This window comes from Pseudonaja textilis, chromosome 1, assembly GCF_049901715.1.
Source record: "Pseudonaja textilis isolate UNSWEBS1 chromosome 1, rPseTex1.2, whole genome shotgun sequence".
NCBI lineage: Eukaryota > Metazoa > Chordata > Lepidosauria > Squamata > Elapidae > Pseudonaja > Pseudonaja textilis.
The window spans coordinates 207,505,355-207,527,155 of record NC_141990.1 but is presented as its reverse complement, the minus strand read 5'-3'; the positions used below and the strand labels follow the sequence as shown (position 1 = coordinate 207,527,155).

The 21,801-nt window shown below is 36.2% G+C and overlaps 1 protein-coding gene across 6 annotated transcripts in view; it reads left to right on the top strand.

The window, feature by feature from the left end:
* Positions 1–21,801, top strand: part of MGAT5 (alpha-1,6-mannosylglycoprotein 6-beta-N-acetylglucosaminyltransferase) — a 137,159-nt gene that overhangs the window by 64,084 nt on the left and 51,274 nt on the right. For 5 of the 6 annotated variants that reach the window (XM_026714636.2, XM_087920333.1, XM_087920331.1 and 2 more), the window contains 2 exons: positions 8,508–8,889; positions 18,276–18,443. In XM_026714636.2, coding sequence (XP_026570421.1) covers positions 8,649–8,889; positions 18,276–18,443 — 409 coding nt within the window. In that variant the 5' untranslated portion in view covers positions 8,508–8,648. The remainder of the gene's footprint in view (positions 1–8,507; positions 8,890–18,275; positions 18,444–21,801) is intronic. The other variant, XM_026714638.2, reaches the window with a different exon arrangement.

The window sequence follows — 21,801 nt, the reverse complement described above, 5'->3', positions numbered from 1 at the left end:
TGCAGTCGCTTAACAACCATAGCAGAAAAGATCATAAAATTGGGCACAACTGATTTAACAATTACCTTGCTTAGCAATGGAAATTCTGGTCACAATTGTGGTTGTAAGTCAAGAACTATAGTAATTTTTTTTCAGTGAGAAAGGATCTTGCAATGAATGATACAATATATTTACAATTTATGAATGATACGATATATTTAACAAGGGTTAAATATTGGTTTATTGCAGGGAGTGTAGTGTCAGTGCTCAGTACATTCATACTTGTATTAATGAGTGCTCATTTTTTGTGTTCCTCTTTAAAAAGGAACAATATTAAATCTTTGTTTTTAGCCATTTTTTAATCTGTCCAGTATATATTTTTAACTGTCTGTCCAGTAAATCTGTCAATTTAGTTTGGATATTTTGGATATTTGAATACCAATTGGTTAATGAAGACAATAAACTTAAGTAGTTAAAAAGGAACAATGGGGAATTAATGCTCAATTTACCCATTTTAAGACTATTGGTTTTTTTATTTCGGGGAAACTGCTTTCTGTGTTCTTGAACAGAAAGCCATCTTAACTGTACTTGACATCTTCTTGTGTTATTCTGTGTAAAAAGCAATACGCATCGGAAGCAAAAAAAGGCTGCATCTGATTATAAGAGTGGTAACAACTGCAACATTTGTTTTGAAGATAAGCTTTGACCCCTGAGATGTAATATGCTATTACATGTAAATTTTGATCTTCTTTTGAAAAACCATTTATTTCCTTTTCGAGGGAAAAACTTCAACACTATTATTTTGCTGTTTGATTGCAAACCACAGGACTTAAAGGCATAAGAAATTTGAGAACTGAACTGCAGGTCTCTCTGCATTTAATTGAAGGGTGTGCGGGAAATGTTGACTTTTAGAGAGAATTCTGTAATATCTGTTCCTGCATGTAGTTTCAGCCAAGCAGTAATGAATAGCTTGACTGAGTATTGCCCTCACCCGTCTTGTCACAGTACAATAACACTTAGAAGTGATAGATCTGGCTATCCTAACTTCTGTATTGCTGAACTATTTCTAGTGCCTAAATGTATTCCAATGCTCTCTGTAATTTGGTTTTATATGAGTGGGAGGGGGGATGGCATTTAGGGATGTGGCACCCAATGTATAGCAAACACCTGATCTCTTTAATTATTATGTTTTATTATTCAGGACAGAGCAGAGATAAATTATTTTAAAACAATAACACGATAGCTTTCTGGAACCTTTGCATCAGGTGTCCCCGACCCCCCAGTCTGCGGACCAGCACCGGTCCACGGCCTGCTAGGAACCGGCCCACACAAGCAAATGAAGCACCTCCACACATGCAAGATCCAGGCAGCGCACAAAATCACATTTTCAGTCCACAGAAAAACCTCCCACCATGGAACCAATCTCTGGCACCCAAAATGTTGAAGGCTATTGGTTTAGATGATAATTATATTGCCCTGGAACATTTAAAATCAGTATAGGTAGTTCTTATGACCACAGTTGAACCCAACATTTCTGTTGCTAAGTGAGATAGTTGTTTAGTGAATTTTGCCCCATTTTTAGCAACTTTCTTGCTAGAGTTAAGTGAATCACTGCACCTTGTTACTAACTTAAGGTGCAGTGATTCACTTTGGCAAGAAAGGTGGTAAAAATGGGGCAAAATTCACTAAACAAAGTTAGTAACAAGGTTGTTAAGTGAATCTGGATTCTCCATTGACTTTGCTTGTCAGAAAGTTGCAAAATGTGACCACATGAACCCAGGAAACTGCAACCATCATAAATGGTGACCATGATCACATGGTCATAAATGTGAAAAGTGGTCATAAGTCTTTTTTTTTCCAGTACCATTGTAATTTTGAACGGTCACTAAATGAACTGTTGTAAGTTGAGGACTATATGTACTGTACACATTATTAGATTATTATTTGAATAATAAACAGTTAAAATTTTCTAAGTCATTTCCAGGATCACTTCAGTTGCTATGCAAAACCACAAATAGCTTCCAAATCCTATCAGTGATGATAGCGCTTGTCTGTCCAGGTAATAATCATGTACCCTGTCATTGCCCATCCTATACTAACCTTACACCAGCGGTTATATAACACTATAGCTAGATTATGTGAGATGAAGTCCATCCTATTTGAGGATACAAAGTTGAAAAAAAAATTACTCACTTGCTGCCTATGCAATGTAATTATATAGTACGTTGGAGACACTAGAACACATTGTCCTTTGAGCAAGAGATTACTTGCGAATCTTATTTAGTTATTCCTTGAATGATGTCAGTTTTCCCAAGCACTTCATTGCATAATGAAGTAAAGTATGAGACAGCATACGTTGATGGAACTGATTATGCTTTTTTCAAATAATAAATGGATGAAGATTTTCTAATCTGTATGCTATTTGATTTCTATGTTTTTAATACTCTTTGTTTCATTTTTGTACTTTCTAAATTCTTACAACAGTAAACCTATTACTTGAGGATTTTATGTGTTTGATCCTATGCTGTTAATTTCATCAGATTCAATTATGATTGTGCATCATAATTAAAAACTGTCATACATGTATAGTTATAAGTAGTGAAATTGGAATTGCTAAATTGTGGAAAAATACAGTATATGGTATGACTACCTTAGTAACAATGGTCATTTCAATAAAACAAATCAGGAGGTATTTGACATCCTGACCATAATAAGCTATCATAACAAATATACATATATGTAGCATAAAACTTTTTTTATTTAACTCAGCAAACTTATATCACTTCAAAGGTTTAGTTGACTAAATTGCATCTTTAATGAATTATAGTTAAGAGATTCAATTATACTATTCAATTATTTGATGGTTGGTTTTTCTATGTCAGATTGGTATAGAGCTTGTTTTATGTAGGATGCATCAAAATAATTGATGAGCGATACTGGTAATATATTTTCTGTTGAAAACTACAATAGGTGTATAACCTATTAGGAGTCTCTGTGGATTTTATTCCACTAGTCGTTACTGATTATAGAGGTGATGCTTTAAAATGGATTTTAATTTTAACTTAATTGTTCATATGTAGCTCACCAGAGAATGTGGTGGTGTGGTTGAGGCATCAGGTTAGAAACCAGAAGACAACAAATTCTAGCCCCACTTCGGGCACAAAGGCCAGTCACTTTGTCTTAGCCCTAGACAGGAGGCAATGGCAAACCACTTCTGAAAAACCTCAAGGACTTTTAGGTAGTCTCCAAGAATTGGGCATAATGGAAGAAAAAACAGTAAATAGAATAAAAACAGCCATAATTTTATGACATGCTATATGTTATCACAGTTTAAAACAAGGATCCTCTAGAGTAAAATGTCCATAAAATATAATAATATAAACACCTTTATATTAATAAATAAAGGATATAGGACAGCTTCACAGGGACCTAAGGAAAAAAAAACATTCTTACTGCTTTTCTAAACTTAAAGAGATCTGATTTCAAGTATAATTATAGTGAGAGTTGATTCCAAAAAGGCTGAGGCGTATCAAAGTGACTTTCAAAGCTTTGTAGCACATATTACATATTAAATGGTTTTGCTATCTTAACCCAGGGAGACGTTTGCGCTCTCTGAGCTTCGTTATTTGCTTCCAGACATTTCATTAACTGATGGGGTAATATGATATAACCTGTGGTGTGTGTGTGTGTGTGCGCGTGCGCACACACACACACTTTTAATAGTTTCTATGAGGGAAACTATTAAAAGATAAAGCACATCAGGTGTGTCATCATAAGTTTCTTGTCAAGCCTTCAAAAAGACATTTATCTCATATATGTGAATGAAACCACAACATGGGATATGCTTTAAAGTAGAAGATAAATGCTTGGCAAATTTTAATATCTAAATCAAATACTCAATAGCTTGTTAATTGTACTTTTTGAATGAAAAATACAGGTATTGCACTTTTAAATTCTCATTTCATTTTTGTTTTAAAGATTGAAAATATTGCTGCTCCACCAACCTGTATGACTAAGAGCATAAAAATAAAGCAAAATAGATGAGAAATGCTTAATAGTTTATACCATAGGTGTCAAACTCAGGGCATCACGTTGCCATCACATGAGGTTTCGTAATGTTTTTCCCTTCACGGAGCTGGGGTGGGCATGGCCTGCGCATGATGCATCTGGCCCATGGGCCACCAGTTTGACAACCCTGATTTATAGTATTCTGGTTTTATTGGAGTGGTGAAAACTTTTTGAAAAGTTGCTGCAGGACTAAAATCTGGGAGAACCCGTTAAACAAAAGACATTGCCTAAACAGTGATCTAAACATTGTGGAAAGTGAGGCATATGCTGATTGAAATGCAAAATGCGTTTAGATTTGTCATCCTAGCTTTGATTTTAAAGGCAAATCACTCAATTAACTTTGATTAACTGCAAATTTGAACCACACTGAGAATGATGAAAAATAGCTTGCAACTCCATTTGCAGTCTGAAATCATGCTACACAGATAATTATAATGTAAAATAGTTGCTGAAGAATAAGAATTTCTTGAATAAAAATGAAATCTAAATGCTCCCCAAATTTAAACACCATTTTATAGATTAATTTTTAAGTGTGACCCGTGTTGGTATTCTACTGGTTTGGCCCCATTCGGCCTAATGGGTAGTAAAAAAAGCTTCTGACAATCAGCTGATAGGAGGGGGGGAAAGCCTCCGACAATCAGCTGAGAGGAGAAAGAAGAGAAAAACGCAGGATTGGCCCTCCCATCTGCCCCTGTGCTTTTCTTTATCCTCTCAGCTGATTGGCGCTGCAGGCCTCAGCTGGTGTGTGGAAAGCTGTGTGCACGCATTAGGTGCACGTACGCGCAATCACCAAACCGGTGGTAGAACAGGTAGAAGGGTCCCACTGCTGAGTGTGACCATCAAACAAGCACCTTGGTGGTATTAAGACTAAATAACAAACAGTTTGGGAGCTGAGCAATAATGACATTAAGAAGATTTAAGAAGAGAAGAATGATCAGAATCATGGAATAATACAAAGGATGCAAAAACTTGCCTATCAATGTCTGTGTGCATTTATGTCTTTGTTAGAAACAATGCAGAATTTAATTTATAAGAAAGCTCTGAGCCGGAGCACATTCTCAGAATTTTATTTAAGAGTGATTATGATAGTTTCATCCAGATGAAACACTCTGGTCTTTTGCTGCTAATCTGGTTAGAGACTTAATTTAAAAGTCAGTTTAAAATGATTCCTTACTCTTAAGAGAATAACCAGCAATTTTAAAAAATCATTTCTATTCTGAGCTAACTTTCCAAATATATCATAAGCCAAAACTAAAAAACACTTGGTGCGACCTAAGAGGTATGTAGGAGGCATGCATAAGCATGCCAACGTCCCTGTTTCTTTTTCTTTTTTCTTATATGTATCCATGTATTCGTAACTATGTTTTTATTTATACCTATTATCTTGTAAGCAATTGATAAAAATAAATAAATAAATAAAAACTTACCCAAAAGGCAAGCTTTTTTCAACCAGAAAAGATATAAATAAAATGCACTGACCTCCCACCTTCGTCCCAATGGTCTTTTTCCAGCTGTTCTATTGCATATTCTGCAGATCACTTAAATACTTCAGATAGATGATGTATGAGGAGTCTTAGTCACCTTTTTAAAAAAAAATGACATTTGAAATGTTATAAAAGACTTCTCCACTTGTCGATGTCCAGACATGTGAGCTTCAACTTTCAGTAATGTAGACTCAGGCAGGGCCAGGCTAAAGAATTTTGTAAACTGAGGCCCACACAGTTGAAGGGCCCCCAAATCAGATAAAACTCTTTGAAAAATATAGATAGCATCTTTTAATTCCTGGATAGGGAATCTTTGACCCAGCAGATCTTGCTGAACTATAGCCTCTGGTATCCTTAACAATTGCACATATGAGTCCCGAGAGAAATATGTTTCAGAAATAACTTAAAGAAAATAGCTTTTTAAAAATATACAGCTGTATTCCAGAGAAATTTCAGGGACTTTTCTAGGGAGCTAAAGACTACGGTATTTTCTTCCACTTCTAATGGGGGTCAGAGTAGCTACTGCTGCAGGACTAATGGCTTTGATCTGACTCCACAGTATTTTCATAAGTTATTACTATATTATTTGGGCACTGGTGATTGTCATCTGTTTTGCCTTGTAATTTCTTGAGTAAACTGACTCTGGGACATTAGTGATAGTATGGTTGGATATGTATGCTCCACCCAGTCTGGGATTTGGGTCTCATGAGCAAGATGTGAGATTAGTTAATCCCCCTGCTCTGAATTATAGCTTCACAAATTCTTTTCAGTATCAGTATACTCTATATTCTGGGCAATGTTTTCTATTTTGTAGTTTGGGGCCTCTTTAAGTTAAGCTTTTGCAACCCTATAGTTAAATAGTTGCAACCTAATATGACTGCTCTAGCAAAAATCCTGACTCCTCCTCCACATTGAGTCAACTTGAAATAACATGCAGATGTTAAAATTCATATGGAACTAAAACTCATTTAGTTCTGCTTGTTGTGGAATACCTATTTTAGTGTTTTAACTTAGTTGAGGGGAGAGCACCTAACCAAGGTACAACCTCTCACTTAGCTTCTTTCTCTGGGAATATTTATTCAAAAAGCAGCCAAGCTAGTTTATAGCTTGGCTTCATTTAGTAGAGGGGTTGTCTAATGGGCAGTGATCTTTTATTTTCCTAGACTTAAAGGATAGGGTCATTAAAGTTGTGCCATCTACAGAAAACAGGGATCTTTTACCTTTTTAAAGGCAGGAGGGTTGTGAACATAATAGGACAAATGTTTTGTGATGGATTCCATTTTGTAGGGCTCAGCAGTATAAGAAAAATGTGTTTAGCAGAAAATTGGAGACATTTCAAAATGCATAGTGAAATTAAGAAATTGCCTATTAAGTTAGATTCATTACTGTGTTAATACATGATCAATAACATTTTCAACAAAAATGAGATGGGTTTTGCCTTGTAATTTCTCCCACCTTCGTCCCAATTGTCTTTTTCCAGCTGTTCTATTGCATATTCTGCAGATCATATTCTGCAGATAATTTCCTTCTGGAAGATACTATATTTTATTTTATTTCATTTGTAGGATGTCTGAGTCCCAAATGACTGGGTATCTTACAACCAAAGCACAACTCATTAAAAGAAAAATACTTCAAACCAGGAGGTTCAAAAGTTGAAAAAGCAAAAATAAATAAATAAACCAAACCAAAATAACAACAAAACCAAAAGGAGGCTCCATATTTGCCCTGTTCTGGAGGCCTGGAGGAAATTGGGTTTTCCCCAATCTTTTTCTAAGCTCCAGGTCTTTAACAATTTCCTAATAAAATGAGGAGTATGGATACTCCATATAACTGAAGGGCAAACAGCTAGAGGGAGGCTGCCCTTCAGATAACTAAGGTCTATTTTATGAACTGGATTAAAGGCAATGACTATCATCTGAAATTGTACTTAGAAGTACTTTTCAACTTTTTTCTTATGGATCATCATGACTATTCTTAATTTTAAATAATTTAGATAATTTTCTTGTTAATCAAAAAATTTGTTCATTCAACTGTAGTGAATGCTGCCAAGTCTCTTAGCCATACATATTAATGATAATAGGTTTATCACATATGCAAAAAGGATTTTGAGGTTTTTTTTGGCTTGGACAGCAGTGGAATGTGGGGGATCTTCTGCAACCCAGAAATGGACTTATAGGTCCACCCAGAGATGCATCATGAACTGGACAGCCATATGAATTCATTTAAATAAACAAATAATATACCCAAATGACTCCTGCACAGACCATTGCAGCTATTTACATTTATGACATGAATGAATGGTTTCCCTGAAATGTAGGCAGATTATGTATTTTTGATTATGTATATTATGTATATTTCACACTTCAGGAGTGTAATTCAGTCTGTAAGGTAAAGCTTAGAAAAAGATTGCGTAAATTGGGGAAAACCCAAGATTTATTCCCAACTTCTTTTTAGAGAAGTGTCAATGATATTTTTAAATACTCTTAAAACTGAAATTTAAGAAAGGATATTAAGGAAAGCTTTTTTATTATAATTATTTTTCCTTTTGAAAGGTTTACTGAAAACCTTTTTTTGATATGCCATTGTTCTTATCAAAACTGCAGACTTTTACAATGAAATTGGAATTAAATTGAATGTTTTGCAGTCATATCCTTCTAAAAATATGCCTCTGTGTTGCTATCATGTGAAAAAGCTCTCTGCAGAAATGAAAACTGAAAACATAAATTGAATTCAAGTTGTTGAATGGTAGATTCTACAACTAGTGACATACATCTTTTGATGTAGTTCCAAATACGGTCTTGACTCTGATATTCTTATCATGTCATAAAATAGGGAGTTGCAACAACTGCCAATTTACTGAGGAAATATATTGTGCTACTCAGAGGTGGGGAGTGAGTTAAATAAACAGATATAAAGCCATCTGGGGAGGAGGAATTTTATTTCTTTAAATCGCCATATGCTTCTTTTCTCTTTCAGCAGCAGGATGGAATTGAATGGAGAAAGTATGCTGACTAACAAGCCAGAATCTGTAACTTCAAAATTGTGATTTGTGTGGACTACGCTGGGAGTTTGAGCTGCAAAATCTTTCCAAGGGATTCCAGAAGTGTATAAACAGCCATGGCACTCTTCACTCCATGGAAATTGTCTTCTCAGAAACTTGGCTTCTTTCTGGTGACTTTTGGCTTTATTTGGGGAATGATGCTCTTGCATTTTACTATTCAACAGAAGACTCAGCATGAAAGCAGTTCAGTGCTTCGTGAACAAATACTGGATCTCAGTAAAAGATACATAAAAGCATTAGCAGAAGAAAATAGAAATGTAGTGGATGGACCTTATGTAGGGACAATGACTGCATATGGTAAGTAGGTTTGCATAGATTCCTACACTGAAACAGCAATATTTCATGCCTTATTCAGTATCATCTGGCCAATCAACTCATCAGCCTATATAGCTGGGATTTAGAACTTACTCCCTCCCTCCCTCCTTCCTTCCTTCCTTCCTTCCTTCCTTCCTTCCTCTACAAGAATAAACAGTATCTCCTTTAATAAATTGTTTCCAGATGCTTGTGCTGTATGTGAACCATGCTGCCCTAATGGTTAGAATGCAGTACTGCGAACTAACTCATTGCTCACACCAGGAGTTAGATCCTGACTGCTCAAGGTGACTCAGCCTTCCGTCCTTCTGAGGCCGGTAAAATGAGGACTCAGATTCTTGGGGGCAATATGCTGACTTTGTAAACAGCTTAAGAGAGGGCTGTAAAGCACTGTGAAGTGGTAAGTCTTAAGTGCTATTGCTAAATCAGCTAGGCACATAAAAACTTGGTCTAGAGTACACAGGAATACCCATCTCCTCTGATTTAAGTTTATGTATATTACAATTTTAATGAAGTATTGCAAAGAGCATATGTGTATGCTAATAATAGCTTTATATCAATAACATGTATAATCATGGACCACTACTTCTTTGGGTTGCTGTTGTAGAGATAAAATAAAAGGAAATGTCCATGTAAGGCACTTTGGGCTCTTGGTGAAACAGCAATACATAAAGATATGAAGAAAATAAGGAAATAAAACTACAAAATAGACGTTGATTTGATAGTTATCTTCATATGAGCTTTTTGTCAGTGTATGTCTATAATATTTTAATTGAGACAAAGGGAAATTTACTTAGCCTTCTCTGTGCCCATTCAAAGAGGAGTAAAATTACAAGGTTTTCAAAAGGAGATTCATTTTTATTTATTTTTTCAACTTGTAATCTCTTAGGACTCCTGATATTAAACAAATATACATTATCTAAATATCCAGGATACATGTAAGTACTGTATTAATGTGTAAGCAAGCACAAGTAAAATCTAGCAGCAGTACAAAATTTAAAAAAATGGACATCAGCATTCAATTCACAAAACCTTTTCAAAAGACCTCTGTTTTCAGCTAGGTTCAAAGCAAACACCAGAAGGCTGATCCAAACAGGCAGTGCAACAAAGAACCAACACCTTCACGCACATACAGTCCCCAATTTGAAGAAACTGGAATAAAACCAGCACCTGATTCCTGAAACAATCATGTCAGTTAGGCTGATTCTGGTAAAATAGTATGGTACTAGAAGTTGACTTTAGACCTGGATACCTGTTAAAAACAAGTCCACAACACAACTGTGGTAGACTCCTCGCAATGTGTGTCAGATTACAAGTGGGGCAGTGCATTTTAAAACAACTTGAGCTCCGTGATAGTCTTCAAAAGCTGTCCCATTGGGAGCAGTAGTTCATCTGGGTGATGATGAAGACATGAATTATACTGTAGCTAAGACCTTAGGTTGCGGATACAACTGGAACTGGCACATGAGCCAGAATTGTGTAAAGGCCCATGTGGCTACTATGTTTATCATCTGCCCAATCAAAAGGAGCTTTGTAAGGAGATTCAAGTTGAGGGACTCCTACTTCATGCCTTAACAAAAAGTGCTACAATGCATTAAAATAATTCATAAGTTAATATAAAATTAAAATCTTTATATAGTGAAAAATAGGGTTAGAAATTTTCAAAAATTCTGTGAGGTCATTTACAATTGTTACTGTAACTAAAAAACTAAAATTTTCAAAAAGCATTATCCAGCCTTTCATATTTGGTTCAGGGCAGCTTCAGTTTCCACTTTTGTTTTGTAAGTAGGCCTTCAGAATTTAAAGAATAATGACATCCAGTCCCCCAAAATTTAAAGAGATAAATCAGGTTGGTATCCAATCTGCCAGACAATTTTTAAAAAATCAGGAGAAGCAGAGAACTTGGTTGGATCTCAAGGGTATTTGCTAAAAGAAAAATGTGCTTCAACCATTGATTTCTCACACATCTCCTTCAGTCTGAAAAAGATAAAATAGCTGCAACCAGAGCAAATATAGCAGATTTCTGGGAATTTTAAATGTTGAAGTTACCCCTCATAGCAAACAAGAATTCACTCTTTCTGGATGTAGCATTGGTTTTCTTCCTTTGGATCATGGATGTTTACAGCAGCCTGAATAGCGCATTCACATCATTGTAGCTCTTAGCAGCTGTTTATATTTATAACGTATACATAACATTTCCCTAAGTTTGAATTTAGACTTTTGAAATTAAGGAAAATTGTGTGTTGCAGTAATTATATCTCTTTGTTCAGGGATGAATTTCAGTATGGAATGAAAAGCAAAGGGGGAAAAACAGTATAAGCTAGTAAATGCCCAAGATTTAGCAGTAACCAACTTGCTTTTAGAGAGAATTATCAGTGGGGAAGAGCAAGACAAGAGAAATTTGTCTCCAATTCCTTAAATGTTGGTTTAAGTGGTTGTCCATAGCAGGAAAGAAGAATCTTGCAGATATTTGTGGGTGCGATGTTTCATTTGTTTTCTATTTTTATAAAGAAATGTCAAAGTTTGGGAGACTTCTATTTAAAAGTTGGCAGTGAGCAGTATGAGCTCAGCCTTTCCACTTTCCATTAAAAAAAAAAGGTTAAGATTTAATTTTGGCCAGAGAACTGCTGGTTTAAAAAAAAAATCTTCCCTTTCCCAACCATATTGTGTAATAGCAGATACATGATTGAATATGCTGCTAGGACAGCAGCTAAAAATACATCACATAAAGGGCAAGAAACATTACCTGTTTAACTTCTTCCCCAATTGCTTTGATTTACCTCCCCATTTAGTGAATGTAAAAACAGAAAGAAAAGTGATACAACAATAGTATACATTATTTTCAGAAAACAAACATTTATACTGTACTGACTTTCTCTAATTACAAGTAGACCTCAACTTACAACCATTCTTTTAGTGACCATTCATAGTTACGGCACAGAAAAAGGCGACTTATGAACGTTTGTCACACTTGCAGCTGTTGCAACATTCCCATGGTCAAAATTTGGATGTTTGGCAACTGGCTCATATTTATGATGCAGCGTCTTGGAGTGATATAATCACCTTTGTGACCTTCTGACAAGCAAAATCAATGGGAAAGCCGGATTCACTTAACAACCACATTACTAACCTGACAACCACAGTGATTCAACTAACAACTGTGGCAAGAAAGGTTGTAAAATGTTGCAAAGCTAACTTAATAACTGTCTTGCTTAGCAATTGAGATTTGGGGCTTAATTACGGTCATGTGTTAAGGACCACCTGTATACCGTAAAACCCAGCTTAAGACAATACGGTCGTTTAAGTAAGAATGAAATTTAAGGGAAGACGCAGTATATACTTCCTGGGGAAAGCCCCTCTTTCAAATATAGGGTTTAAGTAAGAATGAAATTTAAGAGAAGATGCAGTATATACTTCCTGGGGAAAGCCCCTCTTTCAAATATAGGGTTTGACATCATAAACATACATTTTGCCTATGCTCCTCCAGGCAATTATAATCTTTCAGATACACTGGTCTCAGACTGTTCATAGTTTTATTAGTGAAATCCAGCACCTACTCTTTGGTTTCATACCAGTTGAAAGATAATATAATTGATCTAAACTAACATTACATCTTCTGCAAAGCACGCGTCAGCTAACGTTGTCCCAAAGGTGCTTTTTCAAGAGGCAACTGGACTGTCTGGTTTTTCTCTGAAGATGTTTTGCTTCTCATCCAAGAAGCTTCTTCTTGGATGAGAAAGTGAAACATCTTGAAAGAAAAACCAAAAAAGTCCAGTTGACTCTTGAAAAAGCACCTTTGGGACAATCATGACGTGGATGACTTGAGAATCTCCATAGACATCAGCTAACATTCTAGCTCAGTGTTTCCAAACCTCACAGGGTGCCTATGTGGATTTTAATTCTCAAAATTTTCCATGGTGATCATTCTGGCTATGAAATCCTGGAAGTTCACCATCCTAGAAGATTTCTAGATTGGGAAATGGTCACATTTTGTTCTGCCTGATGTCTCTGAAGCTTTTCAAAGGAGACTGATCTAGAATGGATTTCTATAAGCCTCTTTTGTATTTGTGTAATTGATTCATCCATCCATCCGCTGCCCATTGTTGACTGTCAAGTGGCTCTGGATTAGCTATATCTTCTTTTTGCAGGGTGTGACATAGGTTCCTATCTGATGTTGGCATCAGTTTTAGTTTGTTAAGCCATAATCAGTCCAACTCTGCCCAGAGGCAGGGCCGAATTTTTACCATCTCTTTGAAATTTGTTGAATTGGAAGGCTAGGCATAATGACATCAGTTTTACTGTATACCCTGCTCTAAATCTCGGGTGACATTTCCCCATTATTTCATGCAGAGCCTAAACATTTATAGGAGTAATCTCCACAAATAAATAAAGATGAAAGAATTCTTTTTCCCTGAATGTTAGGACACATAAAGATGCCAGTGTTAACCAGACATGTTAAGAAGCTTTTAGAATGAATAGGAATGTACTATACTCATTTTGTCTAGTTCCTGTAAAAGTTCTTTTACTAAACTTGGTGTAACATCAAAACATTTCTACTGTTTTAAAGACTTATTTAATATAGTATACCATCTTGAGTTACATATGAAAAAAAGGTGAAATACAAATATAAAAAATAATAAAACATTTTTGCCTACTTAATACAGTATTTAGAATCTGTAGACAACTGCAGAGATGACCTTAGAGAAACTATATGGTGATTGTTAGTAGACATGAGTGTAGCTCAAGAAAACCAGAAAATATAAGAAAGAAATATAAGATCACGCCACTTTGTTGTTAGGCCTTAAAATTTCTGCAGACAGTCCTCAACTTACATCCACAGTTGAGCCCAAAATTTCTGATGCTAAGCGAGATAGTTTTTGAGTGAATTTTGCCCCATTTCACAATCTTTTTTTGCCATAACTATTAAGTGAATTGTTGCAGCTGTTAAGTTAGTAACAAGGTTGTTAATTGAATCTGGCTTCCCCCTTGACTTTGATTGTCAGAAGGTCGCAAAAGGTATGACCCTGGGACTCTGTAACCATCATAAATATGTGCTAGTGCCAAGCAACTGAATTTTGATCATGTTACCATGGGGATGCTTCAACCATGATCATAAACATAAAAAATGGTCATAAGACTTTTTTTTTCATTTTTCATTGTAACTTCAAATGGTAAACAAACAGTTGTAAGTCAAGGCTATCTATTTTATGGCTTATTTCAATAGAGTAGAATTCTGGAATTCTAATATCTCTGTTACCTGATCTGGCCTGTGTCAAAGGGCTGGCAGAGTCCAACCAGATGCCAAAGGATAGTCCCCAAGGAGGAAATTAATAAGAGCATTTGCAATATAAGCAATGACCTCTGCATCCAGATTCTGTCTTGATTATCCTTAGGAACTTTGAAATAAGCCAGTGATGGACTTTATAATTATATAAGAAGCTTTTATTCCACACATTATGGATAGCACAAAAATAAAGTATATGCAGTAAAAAAGGAAATTAATGGCATTGAGCAAATTGTAGAAGGGCTTACCCATTATTGAGGTAAGAATTTGAGAGTAGTGCCTTACATGGATTTATTTACATCAGTACACATCATTTTCATGATGTGACTGTATAAATTGGTTCAGACAACATTTGTGTAGTGAAGTTGTGATGCAAACTGCAGTGGAAATATGCTCTGCTGCAGGAGAAATCAGTTGCATTGAAGCCTAGTAAAATTAGGTTTCACTGGATACTTTTTACAAAACTGCCATCACTTTAAGATGATTAAAGGATTCAGATTCTGCAAGTAATTTCCAAGTAAGAAATTATATTTAAAAGATCCACAGTTTATCAAATAGCAAAATAAGTTCCCAGATAAAATCATTTTGTTGACACACTGAACTTAGCAAAGTTTTGAAAGTGTAGGAGGATGTTAGAAGAATTTTAAAATAATGTCCTCTCTAGTATTAAGGAGTTGGAGGATCCATTATAAACAATGAGGTTTAATTACTGTGTAAGTATCCTCTTGAATTCTCCCTACATATTTTATTTTGCTGTCTATAAAAGAGTTTAGGAATTACTTGGACACACATACATAATAGCAGAAGCAATAGCTATAGCACTTAGACATATGTAGCTGCATAGTGCTTTACAGCACTCTCTGAGTGTTTTACAAATGTCAGCATATTGCCCCAAATAATCTGGTTGTTCCAGTTTTAAAATAACCTATCTGCTTCTACAGCCGTAGAGGTGCAGTGGTTAGAATGCAGCATTGCAGGCTAATTCTGCTGACTGCTGACAATTTTACTGACCTTGGAAGGATTAGACGGCTGAGTCAGTCTTAAACTGGCAAACTGCTGGCAGTCAGCAGAATTAGCCTGCAGTGCTGCATTCTAACCACTATGCGGCTACGGCTGTAGAAGCAGATAGGTTATTTTAAAAGTGGAACAATTATTAGTTGAAATAGTTCAATAACACAGTATGAGTATTACATGAAGAAAGGTCCACAGTCTGTCCTGTTAGTTAAGTTTATCAAGCTCAGAAGAAAATCATTCATAATCATGCATAAAGCAAAGATAGCCCTTTTATCTTTTTATGTAACAGATTTTAAATAATTTTATTCAATTCCCAATGTTTGTTATCTGGGTGTGCTATTTATCATCTTTATATTTTTTGTGATGTTCACTTCTTTAATTAATCAGTTTAATCAGAAGTTCCCCTTAATAGTGTAAATGCCTTCTTGGCCCACTTCTTTAACGATACTAAAATGAATCATTTACAAAACATCCCAACAGGATAGCAAGTACAGGTAATCTTCAACTTACAACAGCTCATTTAGTGTCCGTTCAAAGCTGAAAAAAGGGTCTTACGTGTCTGTGGCAAGGAAGGTCGTAAAACGGGGCAAAATCCACTTAGCAAATGTCTCACTTAGGAACAGAAATTTTGGCCTCAATTGAGGTCGTAAGTCGAGGACAATCTATGATGAAATGTTACCTAAGAACAAGAAGTATCATTTTCTGTTTCTGCTTAAGATTATTTAAAATAAAGATGCAAACTTATTTGCTCCTCCTGTATTGGAAACAAGAAGAAGTGGGGGAGAGAGAAGGAATAAATATATTCATGTACTATTATATTGAGCCATAATCATTCATAGTCCAAAACTAACTTGGAGAGGAAAAAATGCTTTCCTGCTCCTGAATGGGATCAGTGCTGCTTTATACAAACTGTCCAGGATGTTTCTTTTGCTATTGGTTTTCACTTTCTAACCTTTCTGTTTTATTTTGTCAGAAGGCGCCTGCCTTTTTTCAAATGCTAAGTGGTTCTCCTTGTTTTCTCTCAACAACTGTTCTTTCCTCCACATCCTATCTTATCATCATGAAATCTTACTTATTTGGCAAAAAGCGAAAGGCTGCAACATCCCTGAATAGACCTGCCTACAGGTCAGGGCTTAACCTCCTTTCATATCTCCCTAAGTATCTTCTTCTCCTTCTCTGTCTGCAGTGGAAGCTGCTCTTTAGAACAAGTGCCCAATTGTTGCTTTGTCGCTTTTGTCTCGTTTTCTGACAAGATCACTGTCAGAAAGGTGGAGGTTGCCGTCCCTAGAAGCAGGCCTGTTGCACTGCTTTTGTCATTCGTGTAACATTAGTGCTTGTTTTGTAAGGCAGGGTAGAGCCTCTACAGCCAAGATTTACATTCTGATTCTCCTCTTAAATATTGCAGATTGGCCAGAATTTGTGCTAACTTGTCCTTGAAAAGAATATATTTAAAGACTATTGATGTGCCACGTTTCTCCTCACAAGGATCCATAATTTATTCTTTTTGAACCTGAAGAGAAGTTTCAGTAAGATAGCAGATGCTAAAAGCTGTTCCTGGAAGCAAAGGTTTTCTGTCTTAATTCTGTACGGCAAGGAAAACCAACTATATTATTGAAAATGACACCCTGTCTAAATTTTAACTTCATTTGCCTTGTGGTTTCTTCAGCTATAGTTTTGTTTGCTATAATTGTCAAACTCTTGGTTCTGCAGATGAAGTTTTCAGTAACAGAGAACCTGGCAAGAAATTTTGCTTGTTAGAAAAATCTCCTTTGGGAAATTGCATTTATTGTCAACACTGGAGTTTCTGTAGGAAAAAAAAAACCATTTCAAAAATGAAATGAAGTCATTTTTGTCAAAAGCTTAAAAAACAGAGATGCGATCTCTACCATTGCCATCACCCCTGCTATTGAAATGCACAGTGGCACTGTACAGGTAACCCCCGCTTAACTACAATAATTGCTGCTAAATGATGCAGTCATAACACAAGCTGCTTAATGGTGGCAGTTCGGGCAAGTCTCAGGTTACCATCATTAAGCAGGGACCATGCATGTTGTTAAGAGAGGACCTTATTACATTTTCCAAGTTTATGCAGACTTTCCTATTGACTTGGCTTGTGAGAAGTCGAAAGGGAAAGTCACAAATAACAATCACGTGACTATGGGATGTTGTAGCGGTTGGTAAATTGCTGAGTACCCAGATTGCAATCATGTGTCCACAGGATTACTGTGCCAAATGGAATTTCAAGGACTGTTTTAACTAACTGCCATCACAAATTTGAACAGTTGCTGAATGAGTGATTAGTTAAATGTCCACCTGTATTACTGTCCACTGAATTTCTTCCGATTTAATTACTAGAGACAATGGCTCACAAACTGGTAGCTGACTTGAAAATAAACGAGTTAAAAAGGTGATTAATAAAAGTTTTATGTTCAGGGACATATGAAGTAACTTGACTACTAGGGCTGTGTAAAGCCTTTGAAAGAGGTTCATCATTATTATGAAAGCATAAATTGAATTATGAAAACAGCCGTGTCTTCTATATTTTCCAATACTTGAAGAAAGCCAAGCAAACTGGACGCATGTTTAGAGACAGCTGGAACCTGTGTAAAACTACTGCATGCATGAAAAATAAGCTGTTTTTAATTATTAGAAAAGAATTGTTTCCTATATACTCCTTCACATTCTGAAAAACCTCCTCCAAAAACTTTGAATAAACAAGTCATTGCAGTTAGCATGATAAAAAGGTTTGGTGTTTGAATCTATGGTACTATATTTGATCCTGCTTCAAATAGCAAAGCTATTATTTTTGTCACGGTACATTCATTTGTCGCAACACATTCACATATAAAAAAAAACACGGATTGCCATAAATGCTAATGCTGTATGTACATGGTATATCTTTATCCTTACATTACTTAAGCAGGTAAAATGAATTGGGGACTTCTAGGGGATATAATAATTTGCTTCAATTATATGTAGTATCATTGCTTTGAACCAATGAAAATATTGATTAGCTATTTGTTTATGTTTTCTTTTGTAATGCTAATTGGTTTCATTTCCTTTCCTGATTTAGATTTGAAGAAAACTCTTGCAGTCTTACTGGATAATATACTGCAGCGCATTGGGAAGCTTGAGTCTAAGGTTGAGAACCTTGTAATCAATGGCACAGGTACAAATTCCACAAATAGTACCACCACTGCAATTCCTAGTTCGGGGACAGCTGAAAAGCTGAATGTTGCAGGTAGGTCTGAAAACTCTTAGTTTCTGCCCTTTAATTGTGAACTATATAGTGTAATATAAAAATAGTCTACAATAGATTTTATTATTATTATTTTAAAGATTCAGGGGAGGGGAAGGAAACTAAGGAAGGTTCCTCAATTTACAACCATTCAGTGACTATTCAAAATTGCAATAAAACCGAAGGAAGGGAGTTATGACCTGTGCCCAAAGTTACAGCTTTTGCAGCACCTCACAGTCACATGGTAAAAATTAGGATTTTTGGTAGCAGGAATCTGATGCCAACCAGATCAGCCTTCTCCGTGATGATCAAGTCAGCAAATAAGGGGAGCCTTACTAAGATTGACCTGGAATTTAATAGCAATAACCCAAAACCTGGGCCACTGTTGTTCTGCTGACCACTTAAATTGGTTGAGCGCAGGGGGCAAGAACATGAAACAGGTTAAAACATGGGGATTGTGTTCCCTTTGAGTGTCTCTCTCTATCTCCCAACCATTATATCTCCCCATATCCAACACCGCTAAGATACAGTACCTCACCCTATTCATCCCTCCAGTTTGTTCATCCCTCATCCTCAACCTCCTTTCTCAAGCTAAAATGCATCCCCACTCTAAACAACATACATTACAGGTAGAAGAAAACCCGACAGGTGCTATAGCAGCAGTTCTCAGCATCTCCAAGTCACCATGCCTCCCTACTCATATCTTCATCTAGCAGGAATACCCCATACTAATTAATCACTGGAATGAATTAATCAGAACAATTAATCAGTGGAACGGCTTACCTTCAGAAGTTATGGGTGCTGCAAAACTGGAAGTTTTTAAGAAGAACTTTGTCTGAAATAGTATGGGGTCTCCTGCTTGAGCAGGGAGTTGGACTAGAAGACCTTCAAGGTCCCTTTCAAGTTGTTAATTGCTTTCACCCATGCTGCAGGGAGCCACTTCACCAGTCTTACCCCTGGTTCTCACCCAGAGAAGAGTATCCAAGTACATTCACCTCGCTCTCATCCACAGGCCCAAGATTCCCAGAGAAACCTCTTCAAAGTACAAAAACATGTTATTTGAAACCAAATAGTTCAGGATTGGCTTCACATATAGCTGAGAAGATGGTGGCCATGCAAAGCCTTCAGCAGCTGAAGAAGCCAAACACATTATCTAAAATGCTGCTGCTGCAGTCACTGGCTATCCACTATGTGATGTAAATTAATGTAGACACTGTCTCCATCATCTCCCAAGAATCCACTCTTTCCATTGTCTAAAGTATGGACAGAAAGTCTAAGCCAGCAACCTATCATCTATACCTATATATCTCTTGATAGAGGACAGGAGAGCTTACTTTCTTTGCTGTCTCCATTATTGAGGTGTTCTTGGTGCTCTCAGAGTTTGCTTGTTCTCTTGCAGATGTTTCATTATCCAACTAGGTAACATCATGAATGCTAGTAAGGAATGGGGTTTACTGTTGGTTTGTATTCTAGTGGCTTAACCTGTCAGTGATGGTGGGGGTGATCTTAGAGATTCTTTGGTTGAGCTGTTTACTGTTGGCTTCTTTGGCAGTTTCTTGATTGGGATATTGATTACTTGATTGTTGGTCTGATGTTCATCTTGTAACTAATCTATGCTGATCTGGGTGCTGATTATTGGTGGAGAAGTGCTTAGGTCTTTTTGTTCCATTTTTAGCTAGTTGGTTATTTCTTTTACATAATCTACAGGTGTTGTTATGTCTGTGTGTCTATTGATGGCTGATTTGTCAGAATGCTAGGCTTCTAGAAATTCCCTGGCATTTTTTGGACTTGACTGGTCTAGGATGGTCACATTTTCCCAACCATTTTAAATTGGGGTTAAATCTGTCTGTGTGTTTCACTTATCTTTACCATCTTGGATATTGATATAATACATGAAAATGAGTCCTGAACTAAATCATTTTTTCTTAAAATGAAGAGACAATCAATCAATCAGAATAGAGCTGGAAGGGACCTTGGAGGTCTTCTACTCCAATTCCCTGCTCAAGCAGGAGACCTATACCATTTCAGAATAGTGAAACATTAAGAGGAAATACCACATATCCATATTTCACAACAAAAAATGTAAAGATTTTTTTCCCATACCTGAAAATTTGTAGTCTATTAGTTCTTGGGCTTAAATTCAGAACATATGTTTTGTACGCATTTGCATCTGAGAGACTTTTGGAAGTCAAATATCTATCTTCGGTTTAAAGGCATAACAATGCCTCTAAGTAAAGATTTGTTGGGCTTGTTTGAAGTTGAATTTCCAACTAAAATATTGCAGCCATTTTTATTGTAGATTCTGAAATACAAACATTTGTTTTCTTTTTTGATCTTGTTTGATAGTTTTTATCTATCCTATGTTAAGTAGGGCTCCTTTTAGGCAGAAGTTGTTCAAAACTTCTCAAGCCATAAGATGAAATTATATTATGAAATGCCTTCCAATGTAATGTGAACCTGGAAGCTGTGTGGTATTGCTTAAAAAAGTAATAAGGGTGTAATGAATGAGTAACATTTTCTGTTTGCATTGTATTCCCTCCGGGCTATCTGTTCCTAGCTACATCCTGACAACTGTTACAGCTGTATGATTATTTAATTTATATTCTGCCTTTCAAGTAGGATATAGATGTGGTGGAGAAGTACATTTTATTCTCTCAGCAACTTTGTAGCTTGGTCTAAGAGATAGGAAATATCCTAGTGTGACTCACAAGTTTAATGATTGGGTGGACACTTAAACCTGGCTATCCCTTGTTAGTTACATCCAACATCTGAACAACTATGTCACATTGTGTTGTAATGATGAGGCAGTCGAGTTGTTTGATCATGAACAACTGAATCATGATGATCTTTATTGGAGTCTAGTCTTGCATTTATGCACATTTTTAATTATCCTTCATCATTGGTTAACTTTGGTTACTGCTTAACTTTCGTTACTGTTTAGCACAGTAATCATACAATTAATTATCTCTAGTTAAAGTCTAACATATGTTTTCTTCCTCTCTCTAATCCTCTTTTAGATTAGTGACTTTGTTTACCTGAGTTGTATTTGCTTGGAAACATTCTTTATCTGAGGTTTGCCATCCGAGATTGGAACATTCCTGCAATTACAACTCTACAACATTGGCCACTGTCATTCTCTTCTTTGTTTGTTTTCTATCATGTGTGACACAGGGTAAGATACACTTCTTCCTTGCATGTTCATTTTTTCTTCCACTCTTATCACTCCTGTTATCTGTAATGGAATCAAGCCAGAATGACAGTCCTCAAGATCAGCCATATTCCCATACCTCATGTACATTCACTGAATACTGGGTAAGGTAAAGGTTTCCCGTGTCCAGTTGTGTCCAACTCTAGGACGCTA